Below are 24,364 nucleotides of genomic sequence, written 5' to 3'. Positions count from 1 at the left end.
GATCATCAGCACTCTGCATGCTGACTCATTTGTTATTCTCTACTTAGCAAATTCTAATTCATTTATGGATATTTTCTGCATTTAGCTTCCTATGTTGTGGTCTCTTAGTAGGCTTTCTTCATCTTTGTATCTCGTGTGGTGTATCTTGTTTCTGCAGATCATTAAAACATTATGGGTACTCAAATATTAGTTAAAATAAATATAAATTTTATATATCTATACACTAAACATATAATATGGTAGTAGGCACATAGTGGGATGAAGTAATAGCTACTTTACTAAACATTTTTATTGATATGAATAATTTAAATACAAAATAATCATAGTCAAAGTATTTGGATATGTGTAATATTTCCCAGTACGATTTTAAAATAACAAATGCAAGAGGTCACTATATGGCTGTAAAAGATTATTTATATGTGATAGAAAATAATTTTTTCAACCTAGTAAATTAATCAGCTTAAATACTTGTTTCACTGAGTCAGATCATGATGACTAAAATCATCAATAAATATTCAAAAGATGATTATACAAGAAACTCCCTAAGCAGTCAGCAAGGGTATAAGGCTTCTTCAAAAGAAACATTATATATGCCTCAGAAATTTTCATGTGGAGCGAGTCCAGATTCTGTGTACATTAAATCTGCCTTTTACTCATATTGGAGGTTTGCTGTTGTCATTTATCAAAACATAGCTGTTTAATGTGAAACCAATGTGGAGCCTCTAGAAGTTATTAGCACATGGTGTTAATAATTCATCCCTTATTCATTATAGTTTTTAAGAAAATTGTATTTATTTCTTCATCTAGAAGATGATAAAAAAATGACAACTATTTTAAATCATTTTGGGACAGAGTAGGAAAAAAAAAAAAAAGAATCATTCCATATGGCTAAGAATGTGGACATTCGTTTAAAACCCAAAGACGCCAGGTAGTACTACCAGCTTATGAATACCCTTGAGTAAACGTCCTGGAATCTGGAGTTGGCTGAAAGATGCATTAAATCAGTAAATTACATATGGCTAGTCTAGTCCCTCTTGGACACACATCTGTGGAGATCATGGAACCCATATTCATTATTCCAAGTGGAGTTTGGATGTACAAAGGTTCAGCAGTATGTTGTAGCCATCCCTGATTAGTGGAAATGTTTATATGTGGATATATATGTGGAGAAAGCAATGTTAAATCCTTTAATAATGATAACATTTAATTTTAATGTAGGTATTCAAAGAATTGATGTTGCAAAGTACTGCAGAATTCCAAGATAACATTTTTGTCAACTTATTACTTGTTTGGGATAATAAAATTCTTTATTTTTTTATTTTTTGTTTTTTGAGAAAGAGTCTCACTGTTGCCCAGGCTGGAGTGCAGTGGTGTGATCTTGGCTCACTGCCACCTCTGCCTCCTGGGTTCAAGCAATTCTCCTGCCTCAGTGTCCTGAGTAGCTGGGACTACAGGCATGCACCACCACATCTGGCTAATTTTTATTTTTATTTTATTTTATTTATTTTTTTTAAAGATGGGGTTTCACCATGTTGGTCAGGCTGGTCTTGAACTCCCGACCTCAGGTGATCCGCCCGCCTTGGCCTCCAAAGTGCTTGGATTGCAGGCGTGAGCCACCACACCTGGCCAATTTTTGTTATTTTTAGTAGTGACGGGGTTTCACCATATTGGCCAGGATGGTCTCAAACTCCTGACCTTGTGATCTGCCACGTTGGCCTTCCAAAGTGCTGGGATTACAAGTGTGAGCCACTGCACCCGGCCTAGTTTTTTTTCTTCTTTTCTAAATAGACCAGTCAATGTTTCTATTTGATATAAAGTTTAAGACCAAAGAGTGAGGAACTAGAGAGCCCTGATTCTGTCCTTGATGTTTCATTCTGAATTTATTATGACTAATATGAATTTATTAATTGTGGCCTATTTTTAATAGTTGATTGAAGGATTTTCAAATTGTGATTATCTGGCATGATAACAGTTCTTTCTAGTTTCAAGTTTTCACATTTGATTAGCACATATCATATCACTTTATACTGCATGCCTGTGGCTCTCGCACTATCATAAAGTAAAAAAAAAAAAAAAACAAAAAAACCCCTCCTAAGATGAACCACTGTAATTCAGGACCATCTGCACTTACTACAACTCCTGCAAGTAAGTGTCCTTCAAAAACCAGGACCCAGGAGAGCATGCTGTGGGCAGTCACTGTGACTTCTAACCTAAAAACATTCAATATTTAAATTACTTGGATGTAGCTATTTAATCGTTTATTTCCTTAACTGTACCATTACCAATGTCATATCTTTTTATGCTTTATTCACTTCTTCCCTAGTAAATCTTTCAAAACAGAAAATGAGATAATTTGGTTTGCTCTTATCAAATTTTTGCTGATTTAACTTCTTCCTTTACTAATGCTCCCGAGTCAAAAGCTGAATGACCTTTGTAGGATTCCTTTGGGGTTAGATATCAATCTTTCTGGTCTGTTGCCATTTTTCCCTACTACCTCTAGCACATCCACCTTTTTCTTTGGTAAAGAACCTGGAGCAACATTTATTTTTCATCAATGTGGTATAATGATCTCTTACAAAAGTATTTAAAAAATATGGCAAGCACCTTATTCTGGATAGTCTACATGTACCCTCTTAGCAGAAGGCAGATAGGGGTACTGTACAGTAAGAAAACAGGACGTCTTGATGTTAAATTTGGTAGAACTCTAATAACTAAGGACTCAGCTTGAATATGTTGAGAGTAGAGGGCATGATCCAGAAAATAAAGCAGTAGATTGGCCAGGGAGGCTAGAGAAGCAAGTAAATCAAGAGATGAAATAGAAGCAAGTGAGAATTTTGGAATTGAAGTCGTGAGAGAGGGTTGGGTGAGAGGAAAATTATTAGTGAGAGAATCAGATGGGTAAGGATTGGCTGAGAACAAAGTTGGTTCAGTACATATCTGTGGCCCTGATCACTGTATTTTTTCTATCTTGGATGAGCTCAGGCTTTAAAGTATTAATCTCTTGCAAGACCCTTTGGATTTAATTTCATTTAATGAAGGTAAGTGTGTTTTTACAATGTCCTTAGGTACCTTAGGTCTTAACTCTCAAATATCTTTTCTCTACTCTTTTCAGTTCTAAGAACATTCTTTACGGGATTCTAGAAAGATAACAGGAGTGAAACAGTTCTCTCTATAATTTAACAGTGTATCACCTGCTCTAAGTAGTGGGTATGTTTTCTCTTTTTTACCTTTAGAAGACAAAATATGTGCCTTTTTTTCCAGTATTTTCTCCAAACTCAGATCATTTGAGACTGTAGCACTTCTGACCCATCCTTAAATCTTGATGGCACCCTTTTATTTTCATCATTGGTAATGTGATCTGTCTTTTCTCATATGAGCACCAAACACTGAGTTACCTAAATGCAAAGTCTTTTTCTTACTTCTTAGGAAACATAGTGATTATGTCATCAAACTTGTATTTGTCAGCTTCTCATTTTTCCCGATCTATCTTCAGGTTAGAGTTGCTGACTATAAGATAATATCTATTGTTTTCTCCAAACTTCCTGAAATTAGATTTACTAAAGGTGGGATACTTGCATTTCTCAGCTCAGACTTCCTTTCGTTGGCCTAATGAACTCTAAGTTAACGTGGGATGCTTACTTCTCTTCAAGATTCCTTTAGCTGCCACTTTCTTCAAACAGACTTTTGTAGCCAGAAATAAGCCAAAGCAGCAAGTACCCTCATTGCTTCTATCTCTTTTGTGAGATTAAATTTCCAACAAAGCAATTCAATAATTTTTCCGATGTTTTGCGTTGAGTGGAGTGAGATTTCCATCTGAAGTCTGCGAAGGCTTTCATCGCTCTTCCTGTCTTCCCTGTCCCTATTAACCATCTGGTTACGAGGTCTTTGATGCAGTCCCAGGGAAACATTTCTGTTTGTCTTTTGTTTCACTCTCCTGCAGCTGCCTCGTCCGTACTCCACCCTCAGGTTTGTGGATTTCCATGCATGTGTATACCTTTCTGATAGAGACTGCTTCTCTCCCAGCCCTTCCATCAGACCCCTTTATTCCAAACAAGATACATCTTTCCATGCCATATTCTGGTCAGGAATCACATTTCTACAAGTCCCCATAAGACTTAAGGGATTATTTTACTATATTCTGTTCAGTTTTTAAAGTTCAGTTTGATCACTTTCATCTGCTATTTGTTAGTATAGAGATAGAGACAACTGAAAATGTTAACATTGTTCCCAGCCCATTTTTCTGGTATCTTCTGGAAATTGCTGGGTAAGTCCTCCACTATTTTTCTTTCTGTTCTCTCCTGTTTATGCTCCATGGTATCTAATATGGTCTTACAGTTTTATCTGAGTACTTTTCTCCTTCCTTTCACAATTCAATTGAAATAATAAAGCACTTGATCAGGCTGACTGGTGTCCTGCCAACACTGTCTTGCCAGTCTTATGAGATGCAGTCCATCTCTTACTAGAAGCAGCAGGAAGAAGAGATGAAAACATCACTAGTGCCCCTAAACCATTCATTTTCCTACCCAGAAATTCAAAGACATTAGAGATATATTTCTGGCTTCATAAAGAGAATGAGAATTCATTCTCATATATATCAACAGAAGTGGAAAGCATTCGGGGGACTTTATAAGTCTTGGCAGACTCTCAAGTCTCTGTTACATGCTGCCTGGGAATAAAGCACGTTTCTCATTTAACTGGGCCAAATGTGCACACTGTCACTTCAGTTCTCTCAGTGAGAAAACAAAACTGCCTCCTGTAGGAGGCACTGTCTGGTTTCTTTTCTCTAGCACAGGTGAACCTGTAGAATATGTCGGGAGCTTCTTCAGAAGGTCCTTGTTCATCTTGTGGAAGGAAATCTTTATACTCATTGCCAGAGGTCAGGCCTCCTTCTCTTCTTTTATCTCATTCTTCCCCATCAGACTTCCAGTATTTCTTCTGATAGCCTCTTCTTGAATCTTTTTCTGTTTCCTTTATGAAACTGGTGGCTTCATAATATGGTAATATGCATGGTAAATTCTATGCTAATATGAATTGGCAATCAAGATGTGGTGTTGATAAAAAAGAAATCATGCAGATGCCAGGCTGTTCCCAGGGCACCAGATCATTCCCAGTGGTAGGACAAAGGGCCTCTGAGGCCATTTTCTTTTTTACTTTCAAGGGGTTAGGAGAATCAGGATATATGTTGTCTAGCAAAGATTTCTAGTTCTCAAGGACCCTCTAGTCACTGCGTAACACTGGGCATAACCACACTTGATGTTCAGATAAAGTTCTTGGCAGTTTAATCATCAGTTGATCCCATTGCTTGTTTATATTATGGTATTAATACTGATTTATAAAACCTAGTTATTTTCCTCATTATTGCTTCTGAGTTCTGTGCTTTCTATGAATTCTAATTGAGCAAAAGAATGAGTCTACCATTTTGATGTCACTCTCTGCTTGACCCAGGAATTGCGTATTGGATTTAAGGTCCTATGGCTGCATGTTATTACAAGTATGTTTGAACACTGTGCTTTGCAAACATACTGATTTGCTTGAAATGCCACCTTCCTTTTCTTTGTTATTTCTGTTTTTCATGAGAGACAGAAGAGGACAATGTTTAAGGGCCCAAGTTTTAGAGCTACTCTTTGGAATCAAATATTGGCTTTGATATCTTCCTAGCTGTGTGACCTTGGGAAAGTTATTTAACCTCTCTGTTTATCAATTGCTTACTCTATAATTGCACATAGGGTTATTGTGAGGATTAAATGAGCTAATTCACAAGCAGGTAGCAATGCTTGAAACCTCATAAGTACTCAATAAATATTGGCTTTTTTTAATTAATTCTCTGCTTAATTAACACTAATTTATTAAACTCCATTTTAAATATCACCATCTCTGTGAAGCTTTCCACAATTACGCAAGGCAGAACTAATTCCTTTCACTTTTCTGTTTTCCCAGAGCATTTTGTACATATTTGATTGAACTGTAAATAATTTTTAACATGTGTCTTTCTCCCTTGCTAGACTATGAGCTCCATAAGGATAGACGTCTTTCTTTTTAAAATTCACGTTGTATTCCCGGTTTCTAGTGCAATTTCTGGATTGCAGCAAGTGCATAATAAATATATGTTAGTGCTACATCTCCATCGAGACTGCAAACATCCCCGAGCCTTGGACCATGCTGCGCCTGTTTTTTGAATCTCCCGCAGTCCTTAGCACACTGCTGGTCACACAGCAAATACTAAATACATACTTGCTGACTGACTGATGTTGAATCTGCCTACCTCTGAAGAAATAGACCATTAAGTCATAGCAGGCATTTGCAAGGAAAAAAGAACAAAAGATGAGATCTATTGAGCATGGCTTGCTTAGAAATATTATTGTCGCATTCATAACCGGGGAAGATGCAGTAGATTAGAAACGAATGCATGACTGAAAAACTTGTTCAGACAAGAGGGGCTTAGTTAACTTTGTGGGACACTGGGGCTCTTTCTATAGCAGATGGGTAATAATGTAGTGTGGAAGCTGAGAGGATAAACAAAGCAGTGTCATGGAGTTTAAACTATCGAACAGAGGAATCTATAAAGAGGCCAGCACAGAGGAGGGAAGAGACAAGCTAAAATAAACAGTTGGGTGGACAGAGAAAATATTAAGCATGAAAACAGATAACGCAGGCCCTCCAGGAAAAAAGGGAAGTAGGAAAAAATGGTATGTCAAGAAAGAAGAAACACTCTAGGGAAAACACTGAAGTAATCATGTAGCAGCAAATACATGGCGTGCCTGGATGTGTGCTAAAAAACAGCAACAACAACCACAACAAAAGGACAGGAAGCAATGTCTGATGCATGTGCAGAGAGAAAATGACTCTTAAAGGGGACGTGGCTGTTAATATCAATGTGCACTGAAAAACCACACAGCCACATCATCCAGATGGGGTTTGAAATAATGGGAAAAAGGGCAGGGATTTGTATAAAAATAACAATAACTGTGGCTCCCGACATTTGAATAGAACTGTGCTGTGTATAATACTTTCACACACATCTTTTCATTTGAAACAATGGCGTGGAAGCCTTCTGACATTATCCAGTATACATTCTCCCTCCTGCCAATCTCTTGCCTGGATTGTTACAATAGCTTGTAACTGGTCTCCTTGTTTCTGCCCTTGCCTCTCTAGCATACTGTATCAACACTGCAGCCAGAAAGATCCTTTGCAAAAAATAAGCCAGTTCACATCAGTCTTCCTTCCTAAAGCCTCACTGGTTTCCTGCCAAGGACTTTGCTATTTCAGGGTCTTTGCACTTTCTGTTCATTCTGAATGGAATGTTCTTCCCCGAGATAGCCACACCATTCATTCCCTCACTTTTTTAGGTTTTTGCCCAAATGCCATTAAACAGTCAGGTGTTCCCTTACCAGTGGTCTAGTAATTTTTATTCTCCTAAGCTTGTTCTATTTTCTCCATTACATTTGTCACCGTCTGACATATTATGTACTCATTTGTTTATTGTCATTGCCTGTTTCTCCCTACTAAACTGTGAGAACCATGAGAGCTGGGAGTTTTACTACTGGTTTGTGCCAGTGATTGTGATAGTACTGGAACATAGTGGTTGCACATTAATGATCATTGGATAAATGAAGAAACATATACATGGATGAATTTCACAACTGTTACCAACTAGAGATTGGAATTTCATTGATTGCATATGTGAGAAAAAATGAAACAATACAAAGTATTTGTAAAACAGTTGGTGCTTTCTGATCATCTTCCTATTCTTAAGACTTACCTTTTGGATTTCTTCCACACTATCATTTTATTTTCGTTACCCTTCTCTCTCTTTGATCACTTCTTCACATTTACTCCTCCAGAACTCCCTACTCCTCTGCGGAGCATTAGGTTAAGAAAGAAATAAGAATATACATGTGCAGCTTCTATCTTGGGTCTGGAACATAGTGAGCCTTGGAAATGCCAGTTCCTTCTCCTTTATGTCCTCTGGCATAGACCCATAATTCCCTTGAGTTTATCAATTTCAATACACTCAAATGTAAGTTTTTCATTCCACACCTAAAACCCCCCTCAAACCTAAAACACTAAGATCAAAACCCTAACTCATTATCTTTTATTTTTCTTTATCTCAGTGGAACCATAAATAACTGGACATGTTAGTCCTATTATTAGCTCTTTACTATACCTATGCCTAATATAATGAGAATCACTGAGTGTCGGAGGAAGAATTAACAAGGCTTTGTTAATTTCATCTCTATTTCCATTATCATGGTCAACTACCACATCCAAGGACCACATTATGGCACACCTGGAATATTCTCAGTTCCCCATTCCCTTCTAATCCCTACCTTGTCTATAGGGCTCCTTAAGCTCACTTCCTCAGGGAGGCTTTCATCAGTCCCTTCAATCTAAATTAGGTCTCACGAGGAAACAGATTCTATAGATCTTGTATTTTCTCTATGTGGCTTATATCAAAAATATAATTTTATATTGTTAGTGTGATTCTTTAATATCTCTTTCTATATTCTGTATGCTTTATGAGGACAGAATCTGTGTATGTTTTATTTATTGCCCTACAGATGCTCAATTCCTAGTGCATTGCTTATCTCATGGTAGGTATGCAATAAAGATTTCCTAGAAAACATATAGGCTTCTTCAAATCCTCCAACTTTGTTGGCCTCCAGAGCTTTATGTATTTCTATTTTCATTCTTCCATTCATTTTATTGAATGAAATGGAAATGGATAGTCATCTTAATGCAGATTTTTTCAACCTGTTCATTTCCAATATTATAGCTAATAGCAACATTTATTTAGGACATATTTGGTGCAGGCACCATGCTAAAGCACTTCACACATGATCTAATTTATAAACCTATGAGGCAGATACTTTCATTATTTCCATTTCACAGATTAGTTAGCTAAGGCAACTTCATGCAGCTATGAAATGGCAATTCCATAGTCTGAACCCAGGCAGTGTGACAGAATAGTCCCATGCCTAATTCAGGAAATTCTTTTACCATAAATAGAACCTGCTAAAATTTTACAAACTTTGTTTTGTATTTCAATGAGGACAATAGTTTCTGAAGACATTTTATAGTAGCTTTCTTTAACTATGGCTGCTTACTAAAATGACACTGTGAAGTCCAAATTTAGGTTTATGACATGTCTCCCCTCTTATGCAAGATATCTTAATGTATTGTGTAGACTCCTTTCCCTCTCTACTTGCCAAAGATGTGGTTTTCTTAATCATGCCCTTTCTGGCAGCTTCAGCTATTCTCTCCTCAACATGTGTAAGCACATGCAAGCCTAGCTCTTTCTCACATAAAAGAAACAATCTTTTCCTCTACTCCATTCCTCTTATTATCCCTTTCCTTCTGACCTTTCTCAAGTTACTGAATGCATATTTTGCACACTTTGTTATTACTTTCTCAGTCTTCATTCATTCCTTAAATTATCACCTCCTGGATTCGACTTCTCATCATTTCATTGAAGCTGCTTCTTAGGCCAGGAAAAGCTCAAATGTGTTGGGTCTGAAGGTTATGCTAAGGAGTTTACCTTAGGACTACGGTATAATGGGGGAATTTTAAGCCAGGGCTAAGATAAACAGACCTGAATTTTTAAAAGACTCCTTCATAATAGTTGGAGGTTGGATTAGATAAGGAGGACAAAAAAAAGCAGGACAGTTAATAGAATGTTTTAGAATTCCAGGAAAGAATATGTAAGCAACACACTGAGGCCTCAGCAGTATGTAAAGAATGTAAAAGGAGGGAGATGTGAGAGGTAAGAACAACCATTTGGCTTGTGAATAGGATGAGTAATAAGCTGACATCCAGGCGGAATGGCGGCATTTTGAGTTAGGTAACGTGGGGTTCATTGAGGCAGAGGACTCAGGAGGAAGAGCAGGTTTGGAAGGAATGGGAATCAGTTTAGTCCTAAGTATGATGGCTCTCGGGCTTCTTGTTCAGATGATCCAGGTGGAGGTAACCAGGAGATATAGTGACACAAGTGTGAAGCACAGAACAGATGTCTGGGATGGAGAATAGTTGAGCCATTGTGTAGGAAAAGTTTAGATTTATCGAAGAGGAAGATTATATTCAGAGAATGAAGCAGAGAGGTGAATACGGACACTAACATCATGTTCTTTCAGTCCTCTTCTACTTTATCCAACTTGTTCCTCAGCTTCCATCACATGAGGCTACACACTGTTCTCTGAACTCTGGGATTTTCTCCTCAAGGCCCACCTTCCTTCAGGTTAATATCAGAAGGAAAAAGGAATCATATTAAACATATTTCAAAGTAAGAATCAACACTATGGGGCAAGAAAGAATCTTGGCTTTGTAGAAGTGTAAAAGGAGTATCTTAGTTTTGGTATTAAGTAAGAAGCTTAGAACCCAGAATTTTGAATTTAATTAAAAGTTTTCAGTTATAGAAAGTTTTCATTTATAAAGATTTAAAAACTTTTTATTATTGGATGAATGCTTATGGCATAAGACTTTTTCTAGAGATTGACCATCCTTACTAGAATTGTCTAATCATTTTCGATTCGTCTTCGAAAAGTTTTAGAACATTTTGAGAGGCTGAAATTTGAATATAAAGTAAATGATGCAATTTAAGGTACACTTTTGTCACTGAATCATAATTTAAGAGATGAAAGGGATCACTTTAAAATGCAAATATTGAGGTCTTGGAACAATGGGGTCCATTAATTTAAAAAATTGAGTTATAACTGTACCTGATATTTTAGAGTAAAACAAATTTTAGAGAAATTCAAGTAAAATACAAACATTAAAATCCTAAAAGCACTAGGTGGGGTAAATATTGATAAAATCTTATGGTAGAAAAGGCAAACCTAAGCAAATAAAGGGCAAAATCACATATCACAAAATAAATCTTCACTAGAGATGATTACACAAATTTCAACTTCTGTGTATGTATACGTGTATATATATGTATATATACACACATAAAATTTTATAATATAATATAAATACAAAAATACAAAGTTTTATATTCATAATACAGTCATTTGTTATAACAAAATTAATCTCTAATTTTCTGAAGAGATAATTGCATTTATAAAAAATGAAAATGCTCCCTTCTCCCAAAACCATGCCACTGTCAGCTACTATTTTGCTTTCTGAGAGGGCACAGCATCTGCCTGGAAATGACAACAGGTGGAATGAGTATAGACATTCTGGGGAGAAAGCCAAGGTAGTGGAAAATCCACCAGACATTGTGGAAATCTACCACAGCAGCCCATTAACATGTTGACACTGATAAAGTCTAAGATGCTGGTAAGATGGTGTCTACAATGTCACTTTAGAAATCTTTACCTACATCCAAGACTTTCACATTTCTTTGGTTTATTTAGTTCTGAGTTGCTATTTTTTGATTGATGATCTGTACACTTTCATTCAATCACAGTAGTTTTTTGTTTGCTCTGTTTTGTTTTTGGCCTAGGTTATCAATATTTAATATATAAAACCTGAAAGATTTGAGGGCTAGAAAAGGTCAAAATGCTTTCATTATCATCTTGTACTTCTTTTATTTTAGATATAATTAATACCTTTGTTTAGAAATTTTTACAGTTAAGGAAGAGATGCTTAGAGATGGAGATCTTACATTTAATTCAAATTGATTAAGAAGAGAGAGAAAGCTGGGAGAATTCCTATTTAACTCCAAATCATATAGTAATCATAGCCACACATAGGGGAAAAAAGGCTTGTCAGGGGCTGTAGGTTCTGGCCTTCGCATTCTGTCAGTGTTCAGTTCGTTCAGTTCATTCTTTTAGTAGCACAAAAATAATGTAACAAGAACAATCAAGAGATGATTTGGGGCTTTTATGCTGTTACAAGTCCCAAATGTTCATTTTGTTTAGAATGGTGGCATTACAGTGCTGGTATGCTTTGTGGTCACCCATTCCCTTTTCCCTTTCAGAACTCTGTATTGCTGAAACTTTGCAACATTGAGTCTAAACTCCACTGTTTTTAGCATGAGCCACTTTTGTTTTTTCTTCATACATAGAGGGAAGTTTTAAGGGTTCCAATCTCCAGTTGAGTGCTAGAGATGAATTTCAGTGAGGTCTACTTAAGAGCACATAAGAGCATGCTTTTCGGCTGATATTAAACAGAAAATGGAGACGTGGGAGTAGATTGTCACCCAATACAGAAGAATGAATTTCAGTAACTCCAAACTACATTTTAATGATGATGATTTCAGAGAAAATGCCATCCAATAACACCTCCTGTTTTCTCATTATGACTGCTTTGAAACAATACTGTCTTGAAGGAGGGCAGGAGAAAAGTGGGTGTGGTTACAAAAGGGCTGCCTGAGGAATCCCAGCAGTGATGGGACTATTTTGTATCTTGATTGTGGTGGTGGATACATGAACCTACATACTTGAAAAAATTGTACAGAACTAAATACAACACAGACATAGAAGTAAAATTGGAAAAACTTGAATAGGATTGGTAAAGTGTGCCTGTGTCAATATGCTGGTTGTGATATCATACTGTAGTTTTGCAACATGCTGCAATAGGTGAAACTGGATAAAGGGTACACAGGGCCTCTCTGTATTATTTCGTACAACTGCATGTGAATCTACATTTCTGTCAAAATGAAAAGTTTAAGGAAAAAGCAAGAAAGGTAGCATATACACATAATTCCATCTTAATGATAATTTTGGTTATTACCAGAAAATAATCTTTGAGACCCAAATAAATGTCCAGGCTTTCCAGAGGTTAAACCAAAGAAAGTTTTCGTAAAACTTTTTAGGTACCACATTGATACTGATGTGCTTATTGGTAATTGAGTTGTACTACATGATTAATATAATATCTCTTGGAGTTAATTATGGATTAAAATAATTTTTAAATGACTATAAGTAAACAAGGAATTTCATCTTAATATCTATCTCCTGACACATTTAATGTATATAAAAATTTCCAGGGAATGAATGCTTGACAGTATTTTAAAAAGTATAAAATATGCAAATAATAAAGGTTATTTTATAATTAAAATGTAGTTTTCACCACAGACAGATTTTTCTAAGCATATCTTATATTTCTAAAACAAAATTAGTGATACATTTAAGCAGTAAACATTTAACTGTATTTGTATATTTAACCAGAAAGTAGGCATACTTATGTAGTTGACGTAATTTTTACCTTGATGGTTGGAATAGGTCTTTTGGGGATAAAACAGTTTCTCTTAAGTGGTGAAAAAACTGCATTTTGTTCTTTCAGCCTAATCTTGTTTTCTGCTATGATTTTCTTGCGCTGTTCAAGATAAGGTCCAAAACTTGGCAGTTTCTAAAAGGAAAACACACAAATAAGAAAATATATTAGCTCAGAGAAGAGAAAAATGAGAAGATATATAAATATCTACAAACAAATGTGTGTCTAGGGATTGTTTCCTGAATACTGTATACTCACTGTTTTGGACCACTAGTCTTTTAGGTATCAGGTTCCATTAATTATTAAAAAGAACACAACAGTACAATACTTTTACCAAATATGTATGTATTACATATACAAATGTTAATTAAAATACATTTCTAAATGGAATAAAGTTCACAATGGCAAACCAAACCCATTCACTGAAAACAATAGCTATTAGTTAAGCCATTTGTTTGGTTTGTATAGACAGAAGGTAAAACCTATTGATGCTTTTTTCCCCTTCATCAGGTTTTTAGCATGCTATAGACACAGTTGTAGTCCCTGACAAATGCTTTTGTCAATAGCAAAGGTACTTTGCCAAAGTTCTCATCTGTATCTCTATTTTATTGTGTTCAAATTCTTACTATATCTCTTTAAAGATTGTAACTAATGTTGATTGCAATTTACTGGAATGGCTGAAAAACAAAATGGTAAAAATATTGATTTCTCTGTACAGAAAATAAATTTTATTTTGCATGGAGGCAAAAATAGAAATGAAAAGGAGAGGAAACAGTATAGTGCTTAAACAAACTCCATCACTATTCAAAATCACATCACGGTGCTTTAAATTTCAAGGTTATTCAATTGTACTTTACAAAGTTCATTTAGAAAGATACCTGGGCGTCATGGAAAAATGCTAAGTGGTTTCCAGTTAACACGGAAATGCCCTCATACCATTCATTATCGCACAATTATTTTCTCTTCACTTTGTCCTTCCCCTCTTCTAGAACCTTTGATCTTCACTTTTACTGACACATACTGCTGGTGATAGTCATCACTGAATTCCAAATGTTTTGTGTCGTCCTGTAATCTGGAATTGCTAGGTCTCTTTCATAAGACTGCAAAAATACCCTCTCTCCCCTGCAGAATAAAGCCCATTCATCTAGCTGATGGAGGTTTGGAAAACTACAGCACTCCAAGGTCATCCTGATCTCTGACCTAGCAAGTATTCTGGTTAAAAATCACACTTGTTTCAAAACACTGGCCTCCACATTTCAGCTTGCATAATGCTCCAGGAAAATGAGTTCTCTGGTCTTCTAGAGATCTCAGTAGAGTAGGTAAGCTAAACTTAAACCATGTTCCAATTAAGCCGAACTGCAAACTGCAACTGTAAATTTATAATAGCAAAGAACATATTTATGTGGAACTATCTAAGATTGTTACTTCTATTATCAATTCATTATTTTTATGTCAACAAGTCAAGTAAATAGAAACAATGTTATGAATGCCAAATTAATTTATATACAATTAGACTAGAACTGGGTACTTCATCTCTACACCTTAATGCTTTCCTAAATTATAATATTTGATGGTTGCAGTAATATGAAATGATATGATGGAGGGAGATAATATTTTGTATCTATTTTGCTATAAAACAAGTGATACTGACTTGCTTAAAGCATAAATAAGAGTATAAAAGAAGTCCTCCTTATCACATATATAAGCATCCTTAATATAGGAAAGACAATGCTTTTTTGAAATGTCCTCTTATGAAATGGCTCCTTGGGGCAGATAAGGTGTTAGGGATTACACTTGTTGCCAAAGAAATGCCCTTGGGGTCCAGATAACACCACATAAGGTGGCTAGCGCATGTCCACATGATATAAATCTTGTGATATACATCTTCAGAATGTCACCCCTGCATGCTTCTCTTAGACATCAAGGGCATCTGAATCCTAATCTAATATACTCAAAGACTATCAAGAATGGTTAAGTGTTGAAACATATGACCTCTGGTTCTAGCAGATGCCTCATGTTAGCAGGCTACATGAAAATTGGTATCATTATTTTCCCTGTTGGGTTTTAATTTTACATGGTTCCCTGTTTGGGTTTTACCTTACTCAACACCATCTAATTTCACCTAAGAGTTTTGTAAAGGCCGTTCAAAAGAAATCATCCTTGGAACTTTTTAATCTATCTTCCTTTAAACATACATCAGAGGATAGTATTTTTTAAAAACATTTAGATGATTCTTTATCCAAATGGAGACAATGAATGTAGTTAAATTTAAAACATAATGATTTCAAATTGTTTCAACAACGGTAATGATAATAATAAATACTTGAAAATCTTTTGATGCCGAATATAATATAGCCAGTGTAAATATCCAACAGCCTGATATTTATTTTCTGTCATTTTTGCAATGATTGACCACATTTGCCATACATAAATTATACTATACAGCCTTCTCCTGGCTATCATGCTAAGTTTCTAATGTGCTAATTGGTTTTATAATTAGTCCTAAAGAGAGAATCTCAATTTAACATAAAGATTCCTACAGGATTTTCTTTGTGCATTGGTTAGAAGAATTAATGGACTAAAAGGAAAACTTGCCAATTTTTTTTTAATTCAAAGCACAAAAATACCAAATATCAGTGACTGCCCCTTCAACCTTCCACCAAGCGTCTCCAAATCAAATTGGGTTCATTTTTGTTTAATTCCTCACTGCTATGTGGAGCTCTCAGAGTATAGTATCAGGTTCTAAAACTTAAAGGCTGCTGCAGACATTTTGCTTTCCTTATTAGTCTGAAAATTTAAGTGCTTTAAAAAAATTATGTTATAGGTATTAACGTAGTCCTAAGGATATGTGAGTACTAAACATTTTCAAAGTTAAGCTCTCCGAAAACAAAAAAGATCAATTATCTCCTGCACCAAAGGATCACCCAATCACCTTTATACATAATACATTTAGGCATACATTTGTGTTCTGATGTTGCAAAGAAAAAAAAGGAAAAATTAAAAAGAAAAAGAAAAGCAAGCAAGGAAGCAAAACAAAGCTAAGAAAGAGTGAAGATGAATGCATAGTTGGCCCTGTGTGTGCATGCAATCAGTGATGATTAATAAAGCATTTAGTTCAAATCTCTGCCTGAACATATAGTTAATTGATTTCCTATTGCAGGAGGAGAAGCAGCAGGACCTGACAGTGCCAGCAGCAGGAGCTTTTCCTCTTCATTCATTATTTTCTTACAGAAAAGTTGTAGCCTGCGGTAACTCAAAGTGAGAGGTTTTCAGCGTCATGCTATATTTCTTAAACAAAGGAAAAAGTTCTTTAGGACTATCAAAAGCTGCTTTGTAACTGATGAACTGAACAAAGCTCAGAAATGGTGTGATTTTTGTTTCAATAGTTTCTCCAGGGATTCATCATTGATGAATTTGTTCTCACCAGAAAAGCTAAATCCTACTCATTTAAAGATAACAGTATCTTACACTAAAACTGTCTCTATCCAGATATAAAAAGCATTACATTGCCGATAGAAAAGTGACAACATAATGAATCAACAATGATACCTTAAGCCAGCAAAGCTTTAAGGTAAAGAAGTCTATTTGGATTATAATTTATTCATGGATCAATCTAAAGGTAATTGAGCATATTACGAAGTAGAAAAGGGTTCTTATTTGTAATAGAAGCAAGCACCTGTATCTTCCAGTTTAAATTGCATAATTTTTATGAGAACAGCAGCAAGTTGTCTAATAGCACTAGTTTATAGTACTGTAATGGATCAACTGTATTTTCTTAATCACACTCTCTTAACTAATTGGAAACAATAACAGTAAGAAAAGTAATTGCTTTGATATCTAAATGGTAATATGTGAAATATGAAAATAATTCAGGTTTATATCAGAATATATCACTCAGTATCAGATATATATACATGTATCTCATTCAGTATAAATCTAAAATCAATCAATCAATCTACTTAACTATTTCCTTTGTGTGTGTGTGTGTGTGTGTGTGTGTGTGTATACACTGACAGACTATAGGATATTATATGTAAAGGATATTTAAAAGTTGATGTTTTTTTCCAAAAGACATATTTACATATGACATAGTTCTACTATTTATCAGTCTTTTGACATTTATTCAACAAATACAATATTTAGTATCCACTCTGGGCCAGGAACTGTCCTGTGCTACCTTAAAGACTGCACAATTTCCATACAGTACAGTACAAATTGTCATTGTTATTAATTTTATAAATATCTTTTGCTATTCATTAAGGGCTACTGTCAGATTGAATTATATGTCAAATATACCTGCTTATTGCAGTCGTCTGAAGGCATGACTCCTTGAAAAACTGTTTGAACTCAATAAAGCAACCAATAATTGCAGAGAAAAATGAAGAAAATAAATTTTCAAAGACTTGATCTTTAAAAAACTCAAAAAGCTAATTGAAGTAGTTCTTGGATATCTAAAATAAAAAATATGGGGGCAGTGTGGTATAATGGTTGAGAGCATGGGTTCCTGAGTCTGTTTCATTATCTATAAAATAGCCATTGTGAGGCTTAAATAAAGTAACCCATGTAAGTTCCTAACTCACTCTAATTTCAATCACTGTGTGCTCAGCATGATTCAAGGTAGCACGGGAGATAGAGATGAGAAATCTCTTTTCTGTTCTGTACTTTCTAAATTCAATTACTTTTCTTCTTTCCTCTTTTCAATTATGAAAGTAATCAGTTACTTACATTTGAGGCTGATTTTTATTTCAAAATCAGTTTTAGCATGGTTTAGAATCAGAAGCTCAGATTTTCCCATGTGTAACTGGCATGTAATGCTTTATCACTGATATAACAATAAGCAATGTTTTATGACATTATCAAATTTGGACAGCAGAAAACAATAAAAAGATAGAAACAGAAAGACCATCTACATATTACATGTTATTACAGTGCTATAGATGGTCCATGATGCAAATCAGGACACTGGCATTGGACATGTAAAATATATAAAATAGGAGTATTAGTTTAACCTGATAAATACAAGCATATAACTTTTGATCACACGTGTGATATCTAAAACAGTCAAAAGCAGAGACAGTTCATGTTTCACAGTCAAAGTAGAAAGTCAACATTCACATAGTGATTAGGGAAATAATTTTGAAGTCAAATTTGCATTAAAATCAGTTTTGCACTCATTAGCTGTGTGACTATGAGCCAATTACTTAACTATTCTGCTACTAATTTTCCTTATCAATGAAATGAGAACGATAGTATCAAACTCACGATGTTGGTATAAGCATTAAATGAAATAATATTTGCAAAATGCATGCCTGCCAATTTATTCACATAAGCCTTAACTGCTTCTATTGCATTGTGTACTGTGCTCTGTGTTTCCATGTTTGCTCATGCATCCCCTCTGCCAGAATGCCCCATCCTGTCTTTTTCACCTGGTACATGCCAATTAGGCTATTTAGTTTCAGCTCAGTCTTCATAACACCTAAGTAATCTCCTTTACCAATTACCCTCCCTGCCCAGTGGGCTTAGAATATCCTGGGCCTATTTTAATCTCTGTACCTAGTATACTGCCTTATCATCATTAGCTTATGCATCCATCTGCCCAGCTTGAGTTCCTGACAGGTAGCTTTTGATTCAGGACATAATAGGTACCAAATATAATTTTCAAAACTTAGTGAATGAATGAATGAATAAATGAATGAATATCTTGAATATACTTATAGAATCTTTCTGGCTGTTTGAATTGTCAAACACTCCCAAACAATTACTTTCAGAAAGAAATTAAAGTACACAGGTTTTTAAATATTACACGAAGTAAAAAATGTCATACTTACAGAAAAGCTATGATTCATACATTCAGAAAACATAAGGAGCCAGACACTTAAAATTTCTATATAAAAGATAGTGTGTGACCTTAAAGAGCCTGTATTAATAATAACTGCAATACGCTGTGACAAGGGCTGTGGCAGAAGTGACACAAACTGTTATATGAACAGTCACAACATGTATCTAACCCAGGCTGAGGGGTCAGATATTTTCTAGAAGAGGTGTCATCTGAGCTAAACTCTGAAGGATAAGGTGAAGGTAGGATGGCAAGTGGTGCAGATGGAGGCGTGAGGTCAGGAAAGGGGAAGGGAATGCTCCAGGTGGAAGAAACAGCAGAGGGAGAAGGATGACAATTTGGAGAAGGCACTGGGGAGCCAACAGACTGCTAACCCTCTGCTCCATCGTTCATAAGCTACAAGAGGGTGAGGAACTTCCCCTGTAACAAGCAGGCAGAGCACATTTTGTTGTGAAGTGATGGAGTTGGAATGTGACTTAGGAATAATGTCAATCAAGAGAAGAAAAATCTAACATTCATGGAATGCCAGTAAAGGATGATGGAAGTAAGACCTGCTTTTTGCCATGTGCTGTGCAGGTGCGGGGGCCTAGGCCACAAAGAGGACCAGGAGGCCATTCTTCCACAAGCATTTTATAGCCTTACGAAGATGACTGACTCTCATTCAAAGGAACTGAGATAAGAAGATTATTATTTTAATATTGAAACAATGTAACTCATATCAGGTCTCTCTTTAAAAACCGTCATTTTTTAAAGTAAACATTTTTGAAGAAATACCTCTAGGTTGGGATTTAGGAGATGTGGCATTGATGGCAAGTTTTAGGAGAAACCAGAACAAAGAGATGTTCCAACCACTAAGCATGGAGACATGCAGAATTCTGAAGGAGAGGGGGAATAGAACAGAGAGGAGAGAGTAAAAGAAAGTGCAAAAAGAGAAGGCAGAGAGAAGCGGTAAACCCTGTTGGTATGAGGCTGAAGGACTTTTATAAAGAGGGCGAGCCACTGTTTAATTTTAAGATGTTTGCATTGCTCCAATCTCAATTCTCCTCCATAGCCTCAATCTAGGAACATCTGCTACACATGTACATGCCTTGGTGAGAAATTTGGAGAAAAATCAGGAAACAGGGTTGAGTTTCATGGTTGAGTTGGCATATAGCAAATGAAAACCAACAGGAGGGAGATTTAAAGGAGATTCAGAATTCAATGACAGCTGGAATTTATAGCCAGAAGTAACCTAGAGAACAGAATCTCTGGGGATTTTGTAGCAATCTCCAGAAGGACAGGACTGGGTGAAGTCAGCTGACATCTGGCTTACATAAGTCATTGTAAGGAGAAATAAGATACATAAAGGATGACATGCACAAATAATCTGATGTAACCCAGATCCAGTGAGCAATTAATTCCAACTAAGAGATTAATACAATCTTTATAGTGAAGAAGGAATTCAAACTATGCTGAAAAATTCTGAAAGGGGAAAACAGTGTCTAGTGGTATGAGGAGAAGAGAAGTAAAGGAATGAAATGGAGAAAGTACAGGATAAGCTTACCTTTAAGTAGCTAAAATATACTCAGTGACAGGGAAATAGTGGGGATGAAGCCGGAGTATCTATAGACAGGGCTCTGAATCCTGGGCAAAGTGTTTGGATTTTGCTCATTAGGGTGTAGGGGAACATCAGATACTTGAAAATTTGTGACCAGATCCTCAGGGTGACAGAAGGAAGGGTGCTTGTGGGATGATGATGGTGGCAGAAAGAGGAGAATGATCTAGAATGTTGGAGATGGGATTCTGGTAGTGGTAGGAAAGTGAACTAGATGAGTTCTAACATTATCATTATTTTCAAAGATGCTATAGTAGAAAATTAAAAAAGGCGCTTGGTGTGAAGGTTAACTTTATGTATCATCTTGACTGAGTTAAGAGATGCCCAGGGAGCTGGTAAAACATTATTTGTGGATGTGTCTGTCAGTGCGTTTCTAGAAGCAATTAGTATTTAGATCAGTAGATTAAGGAAATAAAAAATGCTCTGAGTAAAGAAAATGTGGGCAGGCATCCTCCAATTTGTTGATGGCCCAGATAGAACAGAAGGGTGGAGGAAAGGCAAATTATTTCTTTCTTCTGGTGTGAGAGCTAGGACATCCACTTCTCATGCTCATGGATATCAGAGTTCTAGGTTTTTGGGCCTTTGGACTCTAGGATTTATACCACTTGCCCAGCCATCTCCTCCACCACCTGCTGATCCCCTCACCTCTCAGTTCTGAGGCCTGTAGATTCAGGCATAGAGTTAAGTATGCCATTGGCTCCCCCAGTTTTAGGCGTTCAGAGTTGGACTGAAGTGTACTACAGGCTTTCCTGGTGCTCCGGCTTGCATAGGGCATGTCATGGGACTTCTTGGCTTCCATAGCCAAGTGAGATAATTCCCATATTAAATTCCCTCTTATATACCTTTTATATAACCAATGGGTTACATATAGATATAACCTATAACCTATTGGTAATAATAATATAACCAATAGGCTGCAGGTAGATATATGAGGGAATTTAATATGGGTTATCTATATATAACTTACTGATTATATATGGATATATAGAAGGGAATCTAATATGGAATTGGCTCTGTTTCCCTGGAGAACTCTAACACACATAGTATTCAGAAAAACAGAGAAGCAACACTGACTAGCTGTCCCCACACCAAAGGTCCAACATTGATCTTCACTCCCACACTGCCTGCTGACTGCCTCACCCCTACTCACGATGGCTTCTGCCCTGAAACTCCTGCGTGTGTCATTCTTCCTGACAGACTTCTATTTCTACCTCTTTGCTGGTCATCTTTCTGCAGAAGACCCCTCCGTTATCACCATCCCCTGCTCAATCAGATTCTCAGCTTTCAAAATTACATGGGAACTTTGGTAACTAGCGGCTGCATAGGCTATGAGCTGCCAAAGAGTTACTTCTTAGTCAAAAGGAACATAAAGCAGTGTTGGTAGACAACCTGGGAAGGTAAAGTAGACCTGATTTTACTCTCCTTGCACTCTAAAGGACCTTTGCTTGTATTTTGTAGAGATGATGAGGTCGGGGAGGAGACATGGGGAAAATCAATTTCCTCAAAAATAGCTGAGTGAGGGAAGGAACTGCACCATCATCATCACATTCACAAATATCAGTATAATAACTGATCATGGCTATATACCAGACACTGTGCAAAGCACATGAGTACATTATCTCTTCTTCATTGCAAGTAAGGTGGGTATTCTTTTATCCATTTATAGACAACACTGAGTGGCAGAAAGACTAAGCAACTTGCTACAATTCTGACCATTAATAAATGGCAGAGCCAGCGTTCATATCTAAGTCTACAAGATGTGAGACCCTGTGCTATGCTGTCACTCACATTTCTTTGTAGTCCTCATGAAGTTTTGTATAAGGTAGGTGTTTAATATACTTTTTATTTACATAACGAAGCATACTACCTACATACTCCATTCCTTGAAATCTATGCCTCCTGTTTTTCTTATTCCACAAATTGTGAAGGGAAAATGTTTCACACAGTAGAAACCATTTAAAAAATGCTGAACACATACCAAGGAAAATATCTGAATTAGTTTGGTCCTGTTTATTACTGGCCTCAAGTTTAATGAGCTCAAGTTAATACAGGTGAAAGGCCAGGGTGTTACATGCAGAAGTTAATGAAATACCATAGAGCTGCTGCGAAAATGATTACAGCCAAATGTGAATTTAATATACTTCATCTTCAAGAAGCAATGCCCCATGGGAGGCATCATGCTGGGGGAGGTAATGTGGCATATTGGAAACAGTACTAATCCCTTGAGAGTGGGGAGATGGGGCTCTGATCTCAGCTTTCCTGTCAGCTGGTTTTGTGACCTATGGCAGGCTGGCGACTCCCTCTGTCTCAGTTTTCTCGTCGGTAACATGAGGGGGCTTGACTACATGATCTAGGAGGTCCCTCCCAGTGATATGATTGGTTTTGTTTTCAAATTCACAATTAGAAATCCTCAGGGTTTATGCCCAGGTGGCATCACATTGTCTGTGAATGAAACATTGGATTGAGCCATAAATTATAACTCATTCCACCCGGCTTAACTATCGAACATTCGGAGTCTATTAGGCAATAACATATGGATATCATGGATCGTGTTTATCAAACTTCCAAGGTTGGATGAGTTCACAAACTGTTTTAGCCTTCATTAGTAAAAGGTAAAACTAAAGATATTATTGCTAGTTTGCTTCATTATTAAATAATGAAATCTGTATAGAAAATTAATGGAACTAAAAATATTTTTAAATGAAAGCTATTATAAATCTGTATGAATTGGGAAATTCACACAATTCATAAGTAACACTACACTGTAATTATTTTGACAAAATTTGATGTCAAGTTACAAACTCATCTGAGACACACACTCTAGAAAATAAACCACATATATTAGAAGTGAATATAAATGATAAGCATGAAATTACTAAAGAAATAAGAATAAAATATAGATTCATATGTGGTTGCATTTGGTATATATTAGAGTTTTAGGATTTGGAAGAAAAATAGAACCTTCTACTAAAGCAATGTAATATCCAGAATGATCATTGATCTTGGGATGCAGAGACTAACTGAATGACCTGGGGCAAGCCACTTGTCCTCTGTGAGCCTCAATTTTCATCTGTGTAAAACAGAAATAACAACGATCATCCTGCTCATTTGTTCTTCACAACAACTATTTAAAATAGGAAAAGCATTAATAGATGACTAAAATACAGCTGTTACTATTTTGAAAACTGTAAGGCATTATAGAACCAAAGTATTCTTATATTGTGCACAAATCTGATGTGTGCACAATATAATAAATGATGGAAAGATGAAGTGAGCATTCTGAATTATAAAAATGTCACAAAATATTAACTATACATAATGCAGATTTTCTCAGCAAGTCTTTCCAGTGCCTAAGGAGGACTTGGATGAAATAATTTGCTTTTGAAATCCACCTTCAAAATGCTACTGCTTTCATGGCTAAATGTTGCATAGAATGTCAAGAGCAAAAACCAATGAGGGAAAATGGAATAAAAATTGCCTTGCACAATGGAATGGAAGCAAAGGAAAACAGAAAAATGAGGTGATGATGAAAATGGGACTACTATAAATATGGAGTAAAAAGCATACAGCACTCAGGCTATATTTGGAGCAAGAATAGGTTAATCAATTTTCTTCCATATTTATGCAACATGATACCTAATATCCTCCTATGCAGAAACACCTGGATGACTGTTTTAATCCCTTTTACAGCACAGGACATAAAATATTACGTTTTCTTTCTTTCTTTCTTTCTTTCTTTCTTTCTTTCTTTCTTTCTTTCTTTCTTTCTTTCTTTCTTT

The 24,364-nt window shown here is 36.0% G+C and overlaps 1 protein-coding gene across 2 annotated transcripts in view; it reads right to left on the bottom strand.

The window, feature by feature from the left end:
- DPYD (dihydropyrimidine dehydrogenase) overlaps positions 1–24,364 on the bottom strand; it is a 758,429-nt gene that overhangs the window by 7,538 nt on the left and 726,527 nt on the right. The window contains exons 19-20 of one of the 2 annotated variants that reach the window (XM_017503801.2): positions 13,147–13,290; positions 10,113–10,221 (exon numbers count right to left, since the gene is read on the bottom strand). In XM_017503801.2, coding sequence (XP_017359290.1) covers positions 10,156–10,221; positions 13,147–13,290 — 210 coding nt within the window. In that variant the 3' untranslated portion in view covers positions 10,113–10,155. The remainder of the gene's footprint in view (positions 1–10,112; positions 10,222–13,146; positions 13,291–24,364) is intronic. The other variant, XM_017503800.2, reaches the window with a different exon arrangement.

Source organism: Cebus imitator, unplaced genomic scaffold, assembly GCF_001604975.1.
Source record: "Cebus imitator isolate Cc_AM_T3 unplaced genomic scaffold, Cebus_imitator-1.0 Scaffold315, whole genome shotgun sequence".
Taxonomy (NCBI): domain Eukaryota; kingdom Metazoa; phylum Chordata; class Mammalia; order Primates; family Cebidae; genus Cebus; species Cebus imitator.
Note: the sequence above shows the minus strand (reverse complement) of the source record. Positions and strands in the feature narration are given on the sequence as shown.